The sequence below is a fragment of the Myotis daubentonii genome, chromosome 2, assembly GCF_963259705.1.
Source record: "Myotis daubentonii chromosome 2, mMyoDau2.1, whole genome shotgun sequence".
Taxonomy (NCBI): Eukaryota; Metazoa; Chordata; class Mammalia; order Chiroptera; family Vespertilionidae; genus Myotis; species Myotis daubentonii.
The window spans coordinates 31505816-31526697 of NC_081841.1; the positions used below are offsets into that span (position 1 = coordinate 31505816).

The window sequence follows — 20882 nt, forward strand, 5'->3', positions numbered from 1 at the left end:
AAAATCCTGAAGTGGACAGAGACCCCGGAGGGTATCAGTCGGGGTGGGGGTGGAACGGAGAGTTTTTAAGCGCGTTTCAAAGAGAGAAGAGGAGGAAGTGTGTTTCTGGCGGTGCTAGCTTTCAACTTGAAGGCGAGAGTCTCCTTGGAGCATCCAGTATTCTCCAGGAGTTATTCGAAAGCTGAAACTTTCAGTGGCTCGCGGGCCTGGGAGAGAAGGAGGGATCCCGAGGGTGGGACTGGGAAGAGAGAGGGAGTGTGTGTGTGCGTGTGTCGGAGTGGGCGCGCGGGAGGGGCCGGGGGCGGTGGAGAGTCCGTGGAGAGGACGCACCATGGCAGTCCCCGCCGAGGCCGCCCGAATCAATGACAAGCCGGGCCCCGGCGGGGTGAGTCCAACCCCCGCGGCTGGCCCAGGGCGCGCGGGCCCCGCATCGCCCCGGGACTCCCGCTGCCGCAGCTGCTGGGGAGACCTGGTGCCGCGGCCGCTCGGGCGCTCGCGGAAACTTTCCTCCGCGCTGTGCGCGGGGTCCCTGTCCTTCCTGCTGGCGCTGCTGGTGAGGCTGGTCCGCGGGGAGAGCGGCTGTGACCTGGAGCCGAGTCAGGAGGCGGCGGCGGCGGAGGAGGAGGAGGAAGCGGCCCCAGGAGCAGAAGGGGGCGTCTTCCCGGGGCCTCGGGGAGGTGCTCCCGGGGGCGGCGCGCCGCTCAGCCCCTGGCTGCAGCCCACGGCGCTGCTCTTCAGTCTCCTGTGTGCCTTCTTCTGGATGGGCTTGTACCTCCTGCGCGCCGGGGTGCGCCTGCCTCTGGCCGTCGCGCTGCTGGCCGCCTGCTGCGGGGGGGAAGCGCTCGTCCAGATCGGGCTGGGCGTCGGGGAAGATCACTTACTCTCGCTCCCCGCCGCGGGGGTGGTGCTCAGCTGCTTGGCCGCCGCGACATGGCTGGTGCTGAGGCTGAGGCTGGGCGTCCTCATGATCGCCTTGACTAGCGCGGTCAGGGTCGTGTCCCTCATTTCCTTGGAGAGGTTCAAGGTCGCCTGGAGACCTTACCTGGCGTACTTGGCCGGCGTGCTGGGGCTACTCCTGGCCAGGTACGTGGAGCAAATCTTGCCGCAATCCGCGGGAGCGGCCACGAGGGAGCAGCTTGCGTCCCAGCTGATTGCTGGGACCAAAGAAGAGATCCCGGTGTTCAAGAGGAGGAGGCGATCCAGCTCCGTGGTGTCCGCCGAGATGTCGGGCTGCGGCAGCAAGTCCCATCGGAGGACGTCCCTGCCGTGCATACCAAGGGAACAGGTAAGCACTGGCGGGCCCCCTCTCGCCTCTCGGGGAAACTTGAAACGTTTGGGAAGGCGCGAAGTGGAGGGAATCCCAGCGCTGGGAACCAAAGGAGAGAGAGCCTAGAAAAGTGGTTGAACTTAAGACAGAGAAGAGTGGCGACTTTTACTCCCCCTCGCAGACAGTCTTTTATAACCTGGACAACAAGAATACGAATAGGTGATAAAACCAGATGGCGTTCGCAGGGTCTTCCCCAGCTGGGCCAGCTTTTTAGATCTGCCACACCTGGTGTATGGCTTCCCTACACTTTTAAGTACTCTCACGCTTTCCTACTTTAGCAGGAATTTTCTAATTAAGTTCAGTATTTCAGCAGTGGGCGATTTTTTTCAGCACGTGGATTTTTACTAGATTTCCTTCTATTTATTTTCATAAAATTTTTAATTCTGCAGTGACAGGTAAACATTTATGGAAGTCGGCAGAGAAAGATTCTAAAGTAAATCAAGGAGTGTTTGAAGGTGAGGTATTGACACACACACTGGTTTTGCAGTAAGTTTTACTTGAAGAGACTGCGTCTGGTGGTGCCCAGTTTGTTTTTCGATGTAATTTGGGGACATATGCTATTACATGCTAATGTGTTTTGTAGCATAATTATAAACTTCAATATTTGGGAACAATCAATATATCTGATCTTCAGAACTTATCAAAATCGTGAACTGTGCTGTTAGTGTCAACTAAAAAACAACATTTCTCTTCCGTACCTACATACTTAAGTGGGTATTTAGAAATTCAAATAGATGTATACAGGTTATTTGGGAAACTAATTCAGGAGGACATTTCTAAGATTGCTGGTGATATAAATCTTTCAGAAAGGAGGAAGAGGAGGAATCCAGAATTGTGAGTGAAGTTGTCCTTAGACAAATTTCAGAGAATTTGGGAGATGAATCTCCTTTTTATCATGGAATATAGTTGCTATAATGGACATAAAAAACCCACAAATCTAATTTAAAATTCAAATTGTATGTGAAAAGGAATACTTATGTGTTCACTTCTCTATTCCAAGCAGACTTGACACTTGGGGCGCAGGGTGGTGGAAGCTGGTTATGAACAGCAAGTGGAAATTTACACTTTTCCCATTTAAATGTGTGCCTACTTATGGCACTATTAGGGCAATGTTAGGGTGGGAGAGGACATCCTAGGATATAGTAAGCATTGTCTTTTTAGGTTATTCTGTGGATAATCATTTAGATATTTCTAAGAAATAGCAGTCACCATATGGTGTGGGTGGCTAGTTTGTTTCTGAAATGGAGTTGATTACACAGAATGTGATTGTTTGACATTATTTAGCAGAATGGATGCCAGCATCATAGCCCCTGTGTTTATTTTAAAACAAATGTACTTATTTAGCTTTTTTTGTTTAGATAAAGCAAATATTTTGTGGGTTTAAACATAAGAGTGAAGTTTTAAAAGTGCAGCTTTAAGAGTCAAGTTAAAAACAGGGCACTGACTGATACTTAGTTTTGGTAAAAATTTTGAAATCACCAGAATAAAGTAAGCTACATTTAAGATAATTTAAACCAATTAGCAGGAAAGCACATTTTTTCCCCATGTTATAGGAGAGAATGTTCTTTAAATGAAAATACTACTACTTTAAATATGTTTAGAGCATACTTTTCTTTGAGTTATAGGGAAATGTGATCTGATCGCTGCAAAATTGAACCGTAATTTCCAAGGCAAATCCATGATTTAATCATAAATAACTCAACTTCAGATTTGTATAATTCAACCTCTAAAATTAAATTTCTGAAATTCCACCTTAACTTTTAGAACTTAAAGAGTTTAGGGTGAATTTAAGATAAGAAGGTGTTTAGATGAATTAGCCAGCGGTGTTATTTAACCCCCAGACAGATTTGCATTGGTTTACTCTGGTTTGAATTGATACATGGAAAATTTGAATAATCTGCAAAGTTATAAGAAAATAACCGAGCATTGCATTTTTAAATATTTTGCTGATTAATGCTGTTGAAAACCCATATTCGTAATCTATTTTGGCCATTTTCTTTGGTTACTATGTTTTTAAGGGTTGTGTTTATGAAGAATATTCGAAAGGGAGAGACTTCATTTCTGATGGTTGATGGAAAAACAAGGCTACATTTAGCAGAAGTTTAGATCTTGACATTTTAATGAGGGCATGGATGAGTGTGTACGTGTTACTGAAGACTAGTTTATATATATATATGACCCATTAAAGTTGCTGCTGAGAGTGGGTGGCAACTAACGTGGAACAATATCTTCTGAAAGAGGGCAATATCTCATACATTAGCATAACTGTGAAAAGTTCAGGAGCCATGTAGGAAATGGCTTATCTGTTTTATCACAAGGAAACAAACTTCTGGGTAAGGGTGCAAAGTGTACCACTGTCCTCTGCACACTTTTTCAGCAACCAAAGTAATTATCAAACCCATGTATAACACTCACCCGAATGCTACCTGATTAGGAGTTCCTTTTCTGAAAGAATGTCTACTCTTCAATTCAAGACAATACTCAGGCAACAAGTGGATTTTAAGTACAGGTCTAAAGACAAAGCGCAGAGTCTCGCAGAGGCCTCTTGAGAATGTATTTGGACTTTGCTCACTGGGAGGTTTAAAGGTGAGAGAATTTCAGCCTTTTCTTCTGCATATGAATGATCGTAGCCACCTGCTTATGAACTATCTCTCTTCAATGACTCAATTCTGAAAGGTCAAGGAGAATAGGTGATAAAATTCTCATAAGACAAACCAACTGACAGATATATTTCCTTCCCTCCCTCCCTCCCTCCCTCCTGTCCTTCCTTTTTCCCTTCCTGAATCATACTTGTCTATAGATTGAATATTACCCATGGGATTGAGTTTTACAGTTCTGATGATAAAGATGACTTCAAGCAAAGAAAGGAGACACAGGTCTAATCACACTCACTGAATTTACCCAGCACTGGCTGTGTCTGAATGCAAGTGAAGGTGTCTTTACCCTCAGTAAAGAACAGACAAAGTTTGTAACATTTGCGGGGCTTTTAGTTCAGGACTGAGGATGATTTTGTAGATCAGTGTGTCCAACAGTACTTTTTTGTTTGGCAGCATTAAGAAGGCAGAGGTTTCCCTTAAGGTGTATGTATCTTTTCTAAGCGGATGTTCACATTCAAGAGCAGGCATGTCTCTTTCAAGTTACCCCTATACCCACCAAAACCGGAATATAGAGGTACCTAGAATGTCTTGTATGATTAGATAATATATGATTGATAAGTATAATACATTTCAACATGAAATTTTAATTATGCAGTTTTTACCATTTGGAAATTGTATTTGAAGGGGTGTATCTCTAGTCTTTTATACATCAAAGGACACAGTTGCCTAGTCATTCCTCTCTAATTACAGTGACCACTTTACAGGTACATTTTTGAAAGATTCTAAACCAGTGCCATTTTATTCATTACGTGTTAAGAAGAGTTTAATAATGTTGCCAATGGCTTCACATAAAATAAACACAAGACAAATAGCTCTCTTCATTAATGCATTTATACCATTTAATTACAATTTTTTGTGATGGATATAATATCAATCAGAAATGTGCAGCTATTTGCTATATATTATGTAATTAAAAATAAAAATTATTTCCCAAAACCTCTCAGTTAAACATCTCTGGCAAAAAAGGATTGTTGTAAGCAGAAATGTAATGGAGTTTGGTGGTTGGTTATCAAAGGTGGAATCAAGTTTTTCATCATTGACATAAGAAAGATATTCTTTTTTTTTCTTTTTTTTAATTATTTTTTTTTATTGCTTAAAGTATTACAAAGGGTATTACATATGTATCTATTTTATCCCCCCGCCCTAGACAGTCCCCTAGACTCCCCTATCCCCCAGTGTCTTATGTCCATTGGTTATGCTTATATGCATGCATACAAGTCCTTCAGTTGATCTCTTACCCCCCTACCAAGAAAGATATTCTAAGCATAAAAATAAACACCAAAAACAATAAAACAAAAATAGGAGGAATAGGTATGTTTTTTGATGGTAGGCCTCATTATGTCTTTGGTGAAAAGTATTCGTACTTGTGTTTATAGTACAGTTATGAAATATTGAAGTATTTCTTCTGAAAGTATAGAATATATTATCCTTTAAATTCCTAAATACATTTTAGTAAAATATATATTCTAAATTGAATACATTTCAGAAGCAATCATGGGTTTTTAATTAATTGTATGATTAGATAGAATATGTACAGTAGTACAGCTCAGCTGATACAAAGAACAATATAGATTATTTATGACCTGCTGACAGAATTAAAATTAATTAATGTCAACTTCTGAAAACATTAAAAAGGAAAAACAAGATTTTCTTATCCCTTGGGAAAGGTGAGGGAAAAGAATTTGTGTGTGTGTGTGGGGACAAAATTGTGATTTTACTTTGTGAATACAGATATTTAAAGCACACTGAAAAACCGTTTTAACTGACAGAAATAGTTAGTGAATCTATATAAATTCACAGAGGTTGGAAGCAGTCAAACAGTAATTTTACTCTTTCTGTATTGAGTCTAAAGTGTAAAAAGTTAAAACTGTAGAACTGAAAGAAATGCTGTGTATGCTGGGCTGTCATGTTAATTAAATAAACAACCAGAACAGTGACTCTGTGTATGAAATACATTTTGAAAAGCCTGGGGGAGGGGGTGCAGGCAGGCCAGGGTGAGTGACACTGGCATGAAAAAACATTCATTATATCTGCAGTGACATTTGTGTGAATTTGTTGTATTCTATTAGGAATACAGTTCTGAGAATAATCTCTTCAGGACTCTAGTTGAATAAAGGCTTGACCACATTTAATTTCACTTCAGTGTTAAATAAGTTTTATTTATTATGTTGGAGCAAAATGTGTATGGGCCTCAAAATGAGAAATATGCCTATATATAATAAGATTTTCAGTTAATATGGTTTGTGCCAGTAACAGCCCAGTAGAATGTCTGTAGACCTCATTGAAAACTTGTGTTGTTCAATCCATCAAAAAATGAGTTTATCTTGGGTTTATGGTAGGAGTTGTATTTTTCAGAAGACCTTATTTTTTGAGAGACATAATCTCATGGATGAAGGTAATCAATGCAACTATTGTATCAGGTGGAATCTTAAGAGATTCTGACACACTGAGGCAGTGCCTTGCACAGGGCAGGTTTCTTCAGCTTTGCAAAAGTAGGCATAACCCTTTACATTTATGAATTATTTATTTAGTTGGCCTGGTGTCTCCTATTCCATGAAGTCTTTCTCCTTCCTCTTCTTTGTGTGATATTTATAATTATAGCTTCTATGACAAACCTCAAATATATGAGATTGAAAACTTAATTTATATATTTTTCTACATTTATGCTTTCCGTAAAGCTCTATCCGGTAGTTCAGAATGAACTCCAGAAGGTTCAGTTATCTCCATATTCTTGTACCTAAAGATATGCTCTGTTAATAGTCAAATGAACATTATTTTCTTTACATAGAAATGTAAATGCTTTTAGTAATTATTATATACTAAAGGCCCGATGCATGAAATTTGTACAAGACTAGGCCTTCTTTCCCCTGGCTGCCGGCACAGGCTTCCCTCACAGCCTCGGCTTTGTCTGGAAGGTAACCGGAAGGATGTCTGGTCTAATTAGCATATCATGCTTTTATTATTATAAATATTATTATAGATACCTTTTACTATCGGTGATATTTTTTTAAAGGGAGGTTCCTTGCCCCTTTCCCCCCTCCCCCTCCCCAGGCTACCCCATGGAATTGTCTTAACTTTGAACTGAGAATGCATGTTTGCACTGTTGTCAACATAAAATACACAAGTTTAATCTCTAGAGCAAAACAATCTTAAATATGTACTTAAGTGGTAATTAAAAGAAAGATCTGTTGGATAACAATTGTCAAAAATATTAGTTGGCCATATGTGTTCACCATTCAGGTATACTATTGTTTTAAAAGAAGATGCTATCCTTAGCTGATGTTATTATTTGGTCAGTAAACCTATCAAATGTCATATCAACGCATTTTATCTGTGCATTAGGCCTTGTACTAAAAACCATATAAATTATACACAGATATGGTGTAGCAACTATCTTTCCAGAGCTTAGAGCCTAGTTATGGAAATGAGATGTCAACATAGAAAAGGAGAAATCCCAATAAAATATCTAAATGACCTCTTAGACTTAGATACATGTTGAAGGAATGCATATAATAGCATAAGGCAGATTCTCAATGTAGATCCAGAACCATTCATCTCTTCTCTGAAAATGTATGAAAACTTTAATCTGTTCATTTTTCTGGGTATAAAGTTTATATAGTGTCATAGATTTTTCAGAAAGTCCTCAATACATAATACTTAAACATAAATGTTTTAGATTTTGAGCAGATTTACATTTTGAGCAACTTTACATTTTGATGATAGGGAGAATTTTTTCTTTGAAATGGAAATTAATTTAGTGTACACTTATAGTAGTTCTGAGATAAAGGTAGAATATTATAGGATTTAGGGCATGTTATACTTCAGTATAGTACAGTGATTGTTCATTTTCATATCTTGAGATGGTTTATGGCTGTAAGTAACTTGCTGCAATGAAATCTGAAACTGGTTAAGTCTGTGCAGGCTATAGTAGGGAGACTAGAATTAGTCTGCTTTTAGAGGGAAGGAAGCTGAGGGGGAAGCTGCTAAATGTATGTAGCCAGGGTGAGGCAAAATGTTGGCTTTTATCCAGTTTTCTAGGACTTGAATATGTTGCTGAGGAAATGCAGTAGAAAAAGGTCCAGACTGGTCATTTTAAGCCTATGTGTCACTTGTGATTTTACACACTTGGAGCCAACTCTAAATCCCCATTCAGAATCAGAGGGTTGAGTAAACCCTATTGGATACACAGATAACACAAAACTCTTGAACCCTTACAATGTACTTTCTGGTCATCAAATGTACCAGGCAGCCTCTGGGATGTATTATTCGGGACTTTGCATCCCATGAGTGAATATCAATTGCAATGCAAAGTCTAAGTTTGTGGAGTCTATCTATCTCAGTATGCAATGGTGGCTTACATATTGAATTTTGTTTTCATTTTAGTTTTGCAATAACTGATTTAAAAATGTTCAGGATTCAAAATTCAAGGCAAAATTAATCTGCAGATCAGTAAAGCATTTCTTTGTTAGCATAGGCAGCTGGTTGTTTTTGTTCACCTAAATTATTTTGCACGGTTTACTCGAGAATCCATTAAAATACAAGTAAGTAGGATCTAATATTAGAGGAGGTTCTGAAGAGCGTTCCCATTTAGAAGGCAGAAAGCTATTTTGGAAAAGTCACAAACTAAACAACTTCTACCTGTTTTATTTGATTAGAACTTTTATTTATTATTGAATTTAAATGATTAAGATTTTAAGTATCATCAGTCCTGCTAGGATAGTAATAAAATTACTTAAGTGTAGTTATGTTCTTTCATCATAAGAATACGAGTAGTCATAAGGACCACATAACGGCTGTTGGTGTGTGCGTATTTGTGTGTATATTAATGCATGCGTGTGCAAGAGTGCATGCCTGTGTACATGTGAGACTTTTCCTCTGCCAGGAAATTGCGTTGGTTGTATCAGTTTAGTGGGGAAACAGTGTCACCCAGTGGCTTCAAAGAAAACAGTTCTGTAAATATTATAGGTAAGCGCTGTCCAATGGAAATATAACACGAGCCATATATTTAATTTCATATTTTCAAATAGCTACATAAAAAAGTAAAAAGAAACAGGTGAAATCCATAATAATAATGTTTAATGTAATACAACACATCATGTGACCATAATACAAATATAAGAAAATCAAGAAATGTTTGCATTCCGTATTTTGTACTAGGACGAAATGTCAATATCTAGTGTGTGTTTTACACTCACAGCACACATCAACTTGGTGTAGCCACATTTACACTGCTCAATAGATACATGTGGCTAATGGTTGCCTTAGTGGACAGTGCAGCTATACACTGTATTTAAACAAATGAAGTACTTGAAAACGAATGTCACCTCTTCAGGTACAATGGGAAAATCTATGTGGATTTAATGATAGCACTTAATATACAGTCATTCAAATTTATTTGTAATCTTGATAGCTCATTTTTGTACCACTAACTACCCCAATACTTGGCAAGTCTGTTTTCCCTCTTTTCCTCGGTTCCTATTATTGCACCTATTTTAAAATATGATTCTTGTATTAGAGGGGGAGTTTAACTGAGTTCTTACTCAGGAGTCTTTATGGTAAGCTGATTTATAGCACAGTATCGAGTTTTCCAGTTACTTTTTTGTAAAATTTATTTTTATTGTTGAAAGTAATGCAGATGTACCCTTTTCTCCTCCATTAATCCCTGCCCCTGCCCCCCCCCCTATCCAGTTAATTTTGAATTTGCCTTCCAGAGATTGATTCTTAACAGGGATTACTTATGTATACAGTGTGAACATGTGATTCGTCATGTTCACGGTAATTAGTCTGCAATGGGGTTATCTAATGTCTCTTTAGAAATGAAAGTGCTTATGTTTATAGTGCAGATCCTTATCTTTGTAACTTAGGAAACTAAAGTGACAAACCTTCTAGCAACTTTAGTGGATGAAAAATATAACAGATGACTTTTCACTCTTTCTTATGTAAACACCACTCTCATGGATATAGAAAATGAAAATATTTCCATTTTGTGTGTAGAGAGGACTGGAGATTTTGACAGAGTGGAATTTGTATATATATATTTCAGAGAGAAAGGGAGAGGGAGAGAGAGACAGAAACATCAATGATGAGGGAGAATCATTGATCGGCTCCCTCCTGCATGCCCCACACTGGGGATCAAGCCCACAACCTGATGAATTGAACCGTGACCTCCTGTTTCATAGGTGGACACTCAACCACTGAGCCACACTGACTGGGCAATAGAGTGGAATTTTTAAATTAGGAACTAGGAATTGAGATTAGGTGGCTTTGGAGCTCTATGTGATTTCAAACTTCAGGGCAAACTCAGAAAAATGTACAAATAAAAATGACAATAACTATTAAATGTCACCTTACTTCCATTTCCTCTCCCCAAACTCTACGAATTCATTAACTTACTAGCCAAAGTTCCTATGTTATATTGAGAATTTTGAGGTTTATGAGAATTAATTTATATATGGCATGTTTGTTTATATACATAAATATATAGAATGATTTCTAAAGTATGCATTTATTTTGCACATAATATTTATAGCTGTGTGATGCTTATAGTGACTTGATTTACAAATTTCCCTTTGTTTAAAGCAAGACATATTTATCTTTGCATTTCTAAATAAAAATAGTGAGATACACAGATTTTCACATATCACTTAGGAAATAATCTGGAGAAAACAAAAGGCAATAGAATCATAGTATAGGAAGAAGCACATTTGGTTAAAGTGAAGCTGGCTTTAGTAGACTTCTTTTTTTTTAAAAATATATTTTTATTGATTTTCCACAGAGAAGAAGGGAGAGGGATAGAGAGCTAGAAACATCGATGAGAGAGATTGATCAGCTGCCTCCTGCACGTCCCCCACCGGGGATGTGCCCGCAACCAAGGTACATGCCCTTGACCAGAATCAAACCTGGGACCCTTCAGTCCGCAGGCCGACGCTCTATCCACTGAGCCAAACCGGTTTGGCAAGTAGACTTCTTGAAGTAGCAAGTTGAAGAATAAAATACCATCCTATATAATAAAAGCCTAATATGCAAATCAACCGAACTATGGAAGGACCAGAGGAACAACTGGTCGCTATAACATGCACTGACCACCAAGGGGCAGACGCTCAACACAGGAGTTGTCTCCTGGTGGTCAATGTGCTCCCACAACAGGAGCGCCACTTAGCCAGGAGTTGGGCTCACAGCTGGCTAGCGCAGCGGCGGTGGCAGGAGCCTCTCCCGCCTCTGTGGCAGTGCAAAGGAGCAGTGAGCCAAGAGCTTAGGAACAGTGAGCAGGCGGGTGGTAAGGAGCAAGCGGTCCTGGACTGTGAGAGGGATCCTGGACTGTGAGAGAGCACAGGCCGGGCTGAGGGACCCTCCCCAACCCCTAGCCCCCAGTGCACAAATTTTGTGCACAGGGCCTCTAGTATTAATCATAACTGTTACTTGAAATAGTATGTATTTGAAAGTAACTAGTCATTTGTCTTGGCTAGTTTTGAAGCTGCTCTAAATTAATATAGTGGTTGGTCTTATATCTATATGTATGTTGTGTGTGTGTGTGTGTATTCATTTAAATTCATTTTCCTTCCATTTTAACCTCATTTTCTTTCAATTTTAACCTAACAGATTCTTCTTGCTTAGAGAGTATTTAAAAATTTAAGAAATGCTTTTCTATCCCCCACACTCCACAGTACCTTGTCAGAGTATTAAAATAATTTTATCCAAGAAGGTTATGGTTTTGATTTAATAGGATTTTAATAAAAATTTTCCATCTTCTGTAGTAAGCTTAAATAACTGAACATATGCTATGTCTGTGGCAAGTGTTTCTTCCTCTCCAGGTATAATCCACTTAAATAAACCTAATGGAAATTTGAAATCATAGAAACATAATTTGGGGGGGATGTTTTATTTTATGGCAACTCATGTGGAGTCAGAGTCCCTAGGACATTTTTAAACTAGTGTGAAGACAAAGGAAATAGTTCTTATTTAAACATGAAGTATTTTGGAGATTCAAATGAACAGCTCGGCTTAGGAAATGCTCCCCGGGAAGCAGTGTTGGTCCTTGTGATAGGAAGCATCCCCTTGTTTGGGGAGTTAGTATTTAGAGGTCCGACTCAGCATCAGTCTCTTAGAAAGTTTGCAAAGGAGAGAACCTGTTGAGTTGCCTGTGCTGCCTTGAACATTTACTTTCTAGGCTCAGAAACTAAGGAAATAAGATTCACATCATACAGCTTTCATTATAAAAGGAATCAAACTTATTAGCCTCCTTGTCTCAGCCAGAAGTATTTCCTTTAGAAAATTCTGGCCCAATGTCTTGCTCATTGTGGGTGCTGGCTGGCAGGGTAAATGGATGGAAAAGAAATAAATGACTTTTAATCTGAAATATTTATCTACCTAATCTTCGGAGACTGGGGTAGTGATTAAACCAATTTAAGTATACTTCTGTAGAGAGAGAAGAAAAGAAATAGTCTGTTAAACTAGTTTATGAGCTTACATTTTATATTTTTGTTGCTTTAAAAATATTCTCTTGCATGTGTCAGATAAAAGGCTGAATTTGCTGTGCCCTTACTGGTAGGAAATCCCACATTCAGCATGAGTCCTAGATATTTATTTTTAGCTCACTCCCAACTGAAAATAACCAACCAAAGCTACCACAAGATCACTGTAGTGTAAACTTTAGAAAGATCTCTGAAATTAAGGTATATATTTTAGAAAAATAAAATTGTCTCTTTTTTAGTTCAACTAGCAAATTGAGAATGAATAAACTTTGACTTCATTTGTTCCCACCGCTTCCTACAAAGTGCTGGCAAGTGTTCTTCAATGAAGATTCTTAGTGAATAGCTGTGTTTCCTGAAAAGGCTAATGTAAATAATGTCTGCGTTTTATCTTATAATTGTGCTCATTAATTACCAAATATATTTTGAGCCAGTTGCTTTCAGAAATGACTTCGTGATATTAACTTATTTAAGATGTCATCTAACTGTAGTCCTACTGGAACTGTACTGAATATTCTAGAGGTTTGGTAGTGTAATTTCAGTCCCGATGAACTGAAAAATCAAAAACAATTTACAAGGTTTTATTAAAAGGACAAGTTTTAGTTTACCCTGTCAATTTCTTGGTCCATCTAGTTTTTAACAGAACTTAACTTGCTAAAATAGAACATTTCAAGTTAAATAAGAATATTTTGTTGCTGTGGTTTTGATACTTAATGACAATATTGTCAGATCCTCTCACTGAAATCAGAGTATGTTTTTTTGAGTATGTGGGGCAAGTTATCATGCCTTTAGATAAACCAGGAGTACAGTGTTTAGATAAAAAAAGTTATTTTCAACTTACTTTTATAGAGATGTGGTTTGCTTTTTTTTCATCTTTGGAAGTCAAATGGTAGATATTTTAGAAAGGTTGCCATTACTAAACACTTTTTAGAGTTTGAGATTTTTTGGAATATATCATTTTGTAAAACTCTGAATATTGTTTCCATTTGAAAAAATATATTGCAGAGTGAGAATTTAGTTACAAATTAATTTATATTTTGAGATAATCAAAATATATTCTTATAGACAAGCCATTTATAAATTTATTTGATATTTTTATGAAAAATTTAGAAGCAAAACCTTTTTAAACTATATTTTCATTTCGGGATGGGAAAGCTAACTCTGTGTCTGTACCATCTTGAATAGTGTCTGCTTTTACTCTTCATGATTTTTTTGGCTAGATAAACAGGGCCTAAGTAATAGCACAGTTATCCTTTGCTTCTCTTTATTCCTTTTTACTTTAATAATAATTGGGATTGGATCTTCTTAACCCTTTCAGAGAATGACTAAATCTTTTAAAATTTTCAGTGCAACTTCTGCAAGGAGTTAACTAGTTCTACATGAAAAGTGTGAGAATTCGGTTGGGAATGTTGCATACAGATATAACTGAACACTGATTATGTTATCTGAAAAACAATGTGGCATTCAGAAATCAATTTTAGCCCATAATAACTTTGTGAGAGAAATTAATGCTAGTATTTTACTCTGCAGAAAAAAAGACTAGATCAAAATGAAAACTAATTTCTCCATTTTTTAAAAGAATATTTATCGTATGGTCTTAGGGTGCACTTTTAACTTAGAACTCCTTATGGTTTAGAAAGAGGGGAAGAGCCTGAGAGAGTCACTCCTGGACACGGGGCAGGTAGTCTGGCCATGGATTGGCTCAGGATGTCTTTAGACCAAAAACACTTCCATTGTTTTTCATGCTATTCACGAACTTTCCTGAGATTCAATACTTTCCAAGACATTGATTCTTATACTTTTAATTCTTTAGTCCATTTATCACTTTGACTTATAAAATGTACCTTTGTGGCAAGCTTGTGTAAACTTTTACTGCTTATGTGACCAGCCTGACTAAAAATGTCAGCAAGTAAATGTATCTTCTTTAAGATCTAGGACTCTTTCACATTCATTCTTTGTTTCCTTCTGGGTATTTCAATTTGCCTAGATTCTTATCTTCTTTTCTCTGGTGCTAAATAATCTGATATAAGTATAACGTGATGTTCATCAAACTATTGTTTATGAATTCTAACAATAAATGCCTCTTGGTAGTAGGTTAATAGACGTCCTTCAGATGCTTTCAAAATTTGTGAGGGAGTAGCCTGACCTCACCTACTTATGATGACACATTATCTGGCACCTTCTAAGTTGGACTGCATTCTATAGTTCTCAGATTTTAGTATGAATAAAAATCATGTAGGAAGCCTAGTAAGATGCAAATTCCTAGGAACTGTGGTCTGATATTCTGATTTAGTTATATGTAGAGTAAAGCCCAGAAATCTAAAGTGTTAAGGGATATTTTAGGTGCCTTAGTGGAGAAGCACTATAGACATACAACTATATGCCTACTAAAACTGGACAGCAAGTTCTGACTTTTATAATCTGATTAAACATATAGTTAAAAAGTAGTTGGCTCAGTATCATGGGGAAACAATGTATTTATATACACACAGAAATACATTAATACACAGAGAGATTCATGAACCTATGCCATTCATAAATTTTTACTTTGATTTCCGCATTGTGTATACCTCAGGGAAGTTCTTTGACTATTCATCATATCAATTTCTTCTGTAAAATAGGAATAGCAATTTGTCTAATTATCTCATATTGCTGCTATAAAGCTTACATAAAAACAAATTGCTATACGAATGTTAAGTAGAAAGAATATAAGGCACTGAACTGAGACAAGGCAGACCAAGGGTTTGTAATGTATTCAAGTTTCTTCAACTTTCTGAACTTTAATAATCTCACCTATAACGTAGGAATAATATGTCTTATTTATTAAAGGCATGAAGATTAAATTAATAGAAATAATGGATATCAGTTCTTTTCAAACATTAAGAATAGTATCAATTGCTACCTATTAGGGCCATACCATTGAATGTTGTGGGCTAAATGTAAGAAAGTACAATGTAAAACAATGCCAAAATAATTTTGCATTTGATAAAAATACATACTTGAAAGTCTTACAAAAGATGCATGTCTTCTGGAGGTTAATTAAAATATTAGAAAGTTGCTTAAATTACAATCAAAGCCACGGACAAATGAGCGTAGAAAGCCTGACAAGTTAACAGTGGGAAGAGAAAAGCCTGACAAAGATGTTCACAGGTCCTTCCAAAGAAGATGTGAATAAAAAGGGGTGCCGGGAGATATTTAGAAAAATTGATGGAGTCTTGGAGATGTTTGTGAAAAATGACTGATGATGTTGTTGAGAGTCCGTTGTGGAATCAGGTGTTAAAAAACCCCATCTGAAACATGATTTGTGCTCTCTCTGCCATTGTTAGGCATATTTTGATTCCGCTCTATGTTGTTGCTCTTGATTTGAAAAACCTTTTCTTAAAAGAATTTTTAGTTTCATTTTTTTATGGTAAAAATTCTAGTCCTACCCTTCCTTTTCTCATTATTTGCCAACGATACCATTATTCTCACATAACAGGGACTTCTTGCTTAAAATCTCTGGAAAGCAACTAGTACAGTGGTGGTCCTCAGTAGAAGGTAGTGATTGTTTATTTTATCACATAAGTAAATTCCCCTCCTCTTTTAACCAGCTACCTGTAGGCCTCCATACTCAGACTACATTTCTTTCAGATTTCCCCACTTATTGAATAACCTTCAATCTAGTCTGAAGTGTTACTGGTTTGACCTCAGCAGGAGCAGGACTCCTGTATCATCCTACTCTACTGGTTTCCATTTAGAAATTCTGCCTGCAGTAATCATCTTTTTTTCCAATGTGGTCATTGAAAGGTCTCTGGATTTCACTCTGTGATATAGGAAGATGTCAGAGAGGTGATGGGAGAGGTTCAGCAGATCAGTAGGCCATGGGAATCATTGCAGGACTGTTGGCCCAAGCAAAATGGGAAGCCATGGAAGGGTTTTAAGTGGAGAAAGGATATAATTAGACTTGTGTTGAATAGGATCTCTCAGTCTCTCCTAGCATAGGTGCTAGGATGGAAGAAGAGAGAACAGTTAGAAGACTGTTTTGCAATAATCCAGGGAGGATTGGGAATTAGACCAAGAGGTAGTGTTTGTGGGAAGATTGTAAATATATATTTTAGAATAGGAAGAGAGTTCCTTTAATATTTTCTCTTTTGTTTAGGAGTCTAATATTAAGGATATTTATTTATTTATTTTACTTGCTTTTAGAAAATCTGTATGGGTTGACTCCCCCCCCCCCCCCCCCACAACATTCCCCCCCTCCCCCACAGTGTTATCTTCTGCCTTTGCCATCCAGAGAACATACAGTGTGTGGGCCTGACTTTCTGGAAAGCCATCCGATCTCCTTATACTGAGACAGGTTCTAAGAAAGTATCTTAAAATCTTCAAAAGGTATAAGTTTGTTAGAGTATTATGACATTTGGTATGATAAGATTGGTTTTGAAATTTCATTCTTATATAAATGTCTTTTTATTTTAAAATAAATGTTTAATAAATTCAGGTGTTTTTTTTTTCCAGATGTATTTGTAGCTCATGCTCTAAAACCTCAAGCTCTGATATAACAAAACCATTAGACTGTTCAAAGAAAATTCAAACTTTTCTTTCTTACTAGTCTTTGAGTAGTCTGACAAATCCCATTTTTATCTAAAGGCATGTTGCCAATGCATCCCAGACCTTCCTATAGAGGAAACGCTTCTATTTTGTTTTCATATTAACTCAGACCATTTGTCAACCTACAGAGTACTTCAGTGATAGGTGCTATATAAATATTTAAATTATGATAGCTTGATTGCACTGTAACTTCACAGAGTTTGCTAACTCTACACTGTGGTTAATATGTGATGATGACGTATTTTATATACTGCTTGAGAGCAACAAAAGATAAGGACTTTTATAGAATGCTAAATGACGAGTTTTTAACCACATAAGAAAATACTTTGATTAATGGAGAGGTACATCCGAGAAACAAAACTGAGGGCACGGCATACTAGCTATCACCTTCAACAATGAAATGCGTAGAAGAAAGGAAAGTTTTCAAGATGTTTGTTGTTTGTATGAGGGTATCATGGTGATTTTTATTTAGTTTTGTATTTTTTCTGTGTTTCCTAAGTTTCTCAATCTGTACACATATTTTAACAGGAAAACAAAACTTTATGGTGAAATATAGTCATATGACATTGTTACTCTGGATTTGTTCATAGACCATTTTTATGGCCACTTGTCTAGTAGTTGTTGAACTTGCAGAAATGGAAATGGCAACTCCAGGTGCTTTTATGAATGGTAATGTGATTTTCAGTACTTGGTAAAATACCTTCTGAGGTAAAATCTTTCTGCATGCCTAATTCTTCACCCAGATGGCTGTACAAGCTTAAGTTTCTTAAAATGTTGGAGGTTCAACGGGTACATGATCCCCAAAATGGGTCTCCACAACTATAGATTGACATATACATGAATCTTGTAACATTACCTGAAAGTATAGTTTTATGAAAACATACGCATACACATGTGCTGAAATATGTTCATATGTTGCAAAGAATTTGGGCCTATTTTTGGTTAAAAGGTAGCAACAGGACTATAGCACCATGACTGTGATATGAAAACAAATCATGTTCTACCAAAGAGATAGAATTCTCTTTAAAAAAATATATTTTTATTGATTTCAGAGAGAAAGGAAGAGGGAGAGAGATAGAAACATCATTGATAAGAGAGAATCATTGATAGGCTGCCTCCTTCACACCCCCTACTAGGGATTGAGCCCACAACCGGGCATTTGTCCTTGACTGGCATCGAACCTGGGACCCTTCAGTCTGCAGGCCAAAGCTCCACTGAGCCACTGAGCCAAACAGGCTAGGGCAAAAGAGAAAATTCTTTATAAAACATATGTAAGGAAGATATTGAGCCTATCTCACTGATTATTGGCCTGGGGATTGGAAATCAAAATCAAGTTTGTAATGATTGTTTTTTAAAGTAATGAACACTTAAAAATACTTTTTTCTTGCCTGAAAGAATTCTGTGTACCGTAGTTATTAAATACATAGTATAATTTTTCTAATATTTTATGCATAGTCTATAAATAAAATATAGGCATATTAAATTTATAATAATTTTAAATTTTATCTATAATTCATGCAGCAATATTATAAGTTATTTCAATATTTTGCTTTTTTTCTGCATCTGAGTTTGTACAGTTTTGCTTCTCAGGATCTTGTTGATTATTCTTTGAATTTTCTGCATAAGACTAGGGAACTTTGTATTTTTCCATTTGCTGTTGCTTGTTTAAATAAATGAATAGGGGAAGAAAGAAGTAATATTTGAAAAATTACTTCCACATCTAGGATTATTAACATGCTTTCTCATTTGAAGAACTATAAATTTTGGTGGAAATAAATTTGAAAATATTAAACCAGAGTCTGTATCTACCTAAGTGGGGGTGGGGCGGGGGTGGGGGGAGGGAGGGAAAGCACTAAAATGACCATGGTCTCACTTAACCTCTCTCCCCACCCAACATTTCCAGAAATAAATATAGAATCAGAGATGGTAGTTAAACAACAATAACAAAAAATAACCTTTACTCAAGCATTCCACTCTCTTTTTACTATCCAAGGAGAATTAGCAGATTATGTTTGTGATGGTTGAAACTGGTAGGCATTTCTCTGCCAACTGTCTGTATGGATTGGTGGGAGCTGGTAGGGGGAGGGGAGGGCAGGGGTGGAACCATGGATGACTGGCACTGGAGTCTGCATTTGGCTGGAATCTAGTTCCCAGCCTTTCAGAGATGCACTTTTCCCATAGAACCAGAGAGTATCCCTTGCTGCAGCACACGGATGATAAAACTGTAACTCATCAATCAGAATGTTGGGTTTTAATTTACACTAGGGAACTTAACTGTGAGGAAGACCAGCGTTTTCCAGCAGTTACTGGTGAATGCTTCTTGTTTTTAGTGGGAAGGTCACCTTTAGCATGGTTAGCTTCTGGACTGCAACTGGGGAATCTCTGGATTGTGGGAATTCTTGGAAAACTCGCACTGTTCATTATTTTTATTCCAGAATGTTTGAAGAGTGCCCACAGCTCACCAGAAAGGGTGGGATTGTTGGGAGAGGGTTTAAAATGGATGGGCCTTGCACCCCCTCCTGGAGCTCATAGTAAAGACGGTGTATTAACAAATGATTACAGTGCCAAGTGATAAATGCTTTGAAATACAGATAAGTCATGAGAACTTTGGTCCCCAGAAAGGTCATAACTAAATTTAATACTTGAATACCATCATCCTCTTAACATGAACTTCTGGTAAAATTATTTCTTCCTTTTCTTTCTGACTTCTCTTTTCGATTTATATTTAACTTTTCCCCCATGTGTTTATGTTAATAGTAAGCTGACTATAATCAATTTGGTGCAATGTGAGGAATATATCTAAAAAAGGAAAAAAAATAAGAATATATCTTTCAGAGAATGTTTTGCTCTATTCCTCTTGTGGGCATGAGGTCCAGAGGGAAGGAGGGAGGGAAAGGGTAAAATGTGTGTGGAGTTACCAGTAGATGCTAGGTGTGGAGGGATATGTTCTGGAAATGACACGTGGAACAGGTAGCTCAGTGTTTGTGGTCAGGAAAGAGGTGGGATGGTAGGAAATTTTTAAGAGATAAGACAGAGGTTGGAAGACAGTATGGAGTTTCCTCAAAAAACTACAAATGGAACTCCCATTTGACTCTGTGATCCCACTTCTAGGAATATATCCCAAGAAACCGGAAACACCAATCAGAAAGGATATATGCACCCCTATGTTCATAGCAGCACAATTCACCATAGCTAAGATCTGGAAACAGCCTAAGTGCCCATCTGTAGATGAATGGATTAGAAAACTGTGGTACATCTACACGATGGAATACTATGCTGCTGTAAAAAAGAAGGAACTCTTACCATTTGCAACAGCATGGATGGAACTGGAGAGCATTATGCTAAGTGAAATAAGCCAGTCAATGAAGGAAAAATACCACATGATCTCACTCATTTATGGATAATAGAGACCATTATAAACTTTTGAACAATAATAGATACAGAGGCAGAGCAGCCTCAAACAGATTGTCAAACTGCAGCGGGAAGGCCGGGGAGGGTTGGGGGGCAGGAGGGAGGGGGGTAAGAGAAAAAAAAAAAAGACAGAGGGGACTCTTTCCCCCTCCTCTCATGGGAGTCTGTACTTGTTCTTCAATAAATTTCCACCTTTGCTATATATAAAAAAAATGATAAGACAGAGAAGGTTGGGGGTGGGGAATGAAAAACAGAGTGTCTTAAGATTAGGTTGAGGAATATGAACATTGTTCTGTCTGCACCAAAAGTTATTAAAAATTTTAACCAGAGGGTGATGTGAACAGATGCAACACATAATTTTGAGAGCAGTGGACCAGGAGCACACTGGACACAGATGAAGAGCACACTGGACACAGGAGACATTTAAGAAGC

The 20882-nt window shown here is 37.7% G+C and overlaps 1 protein-coding gene across 1 annotated transcript in view; it reads left to right on the forward strand.

The window, feature by feature from the left end:
- The first annotated feature begins 299 nt into the window (after positions 1-299).
- Positions 300-20882, forward strand: part of PDE3A (phosphodiesterase 3A) — a 250823-nt gene continuing 230240 nt past the window's right edge. The window contains exon 1 of the mRNA XM_059682336.1: positions 300-1285. Within this exon, the coding sequence (XP_059538319.1) occupies positions 332-1285 (954 nt within the window). The 5' untranslated portion in view covers positions 300-331. The remainder of the gene's footprint in view (positions 1286-20882) is intronic.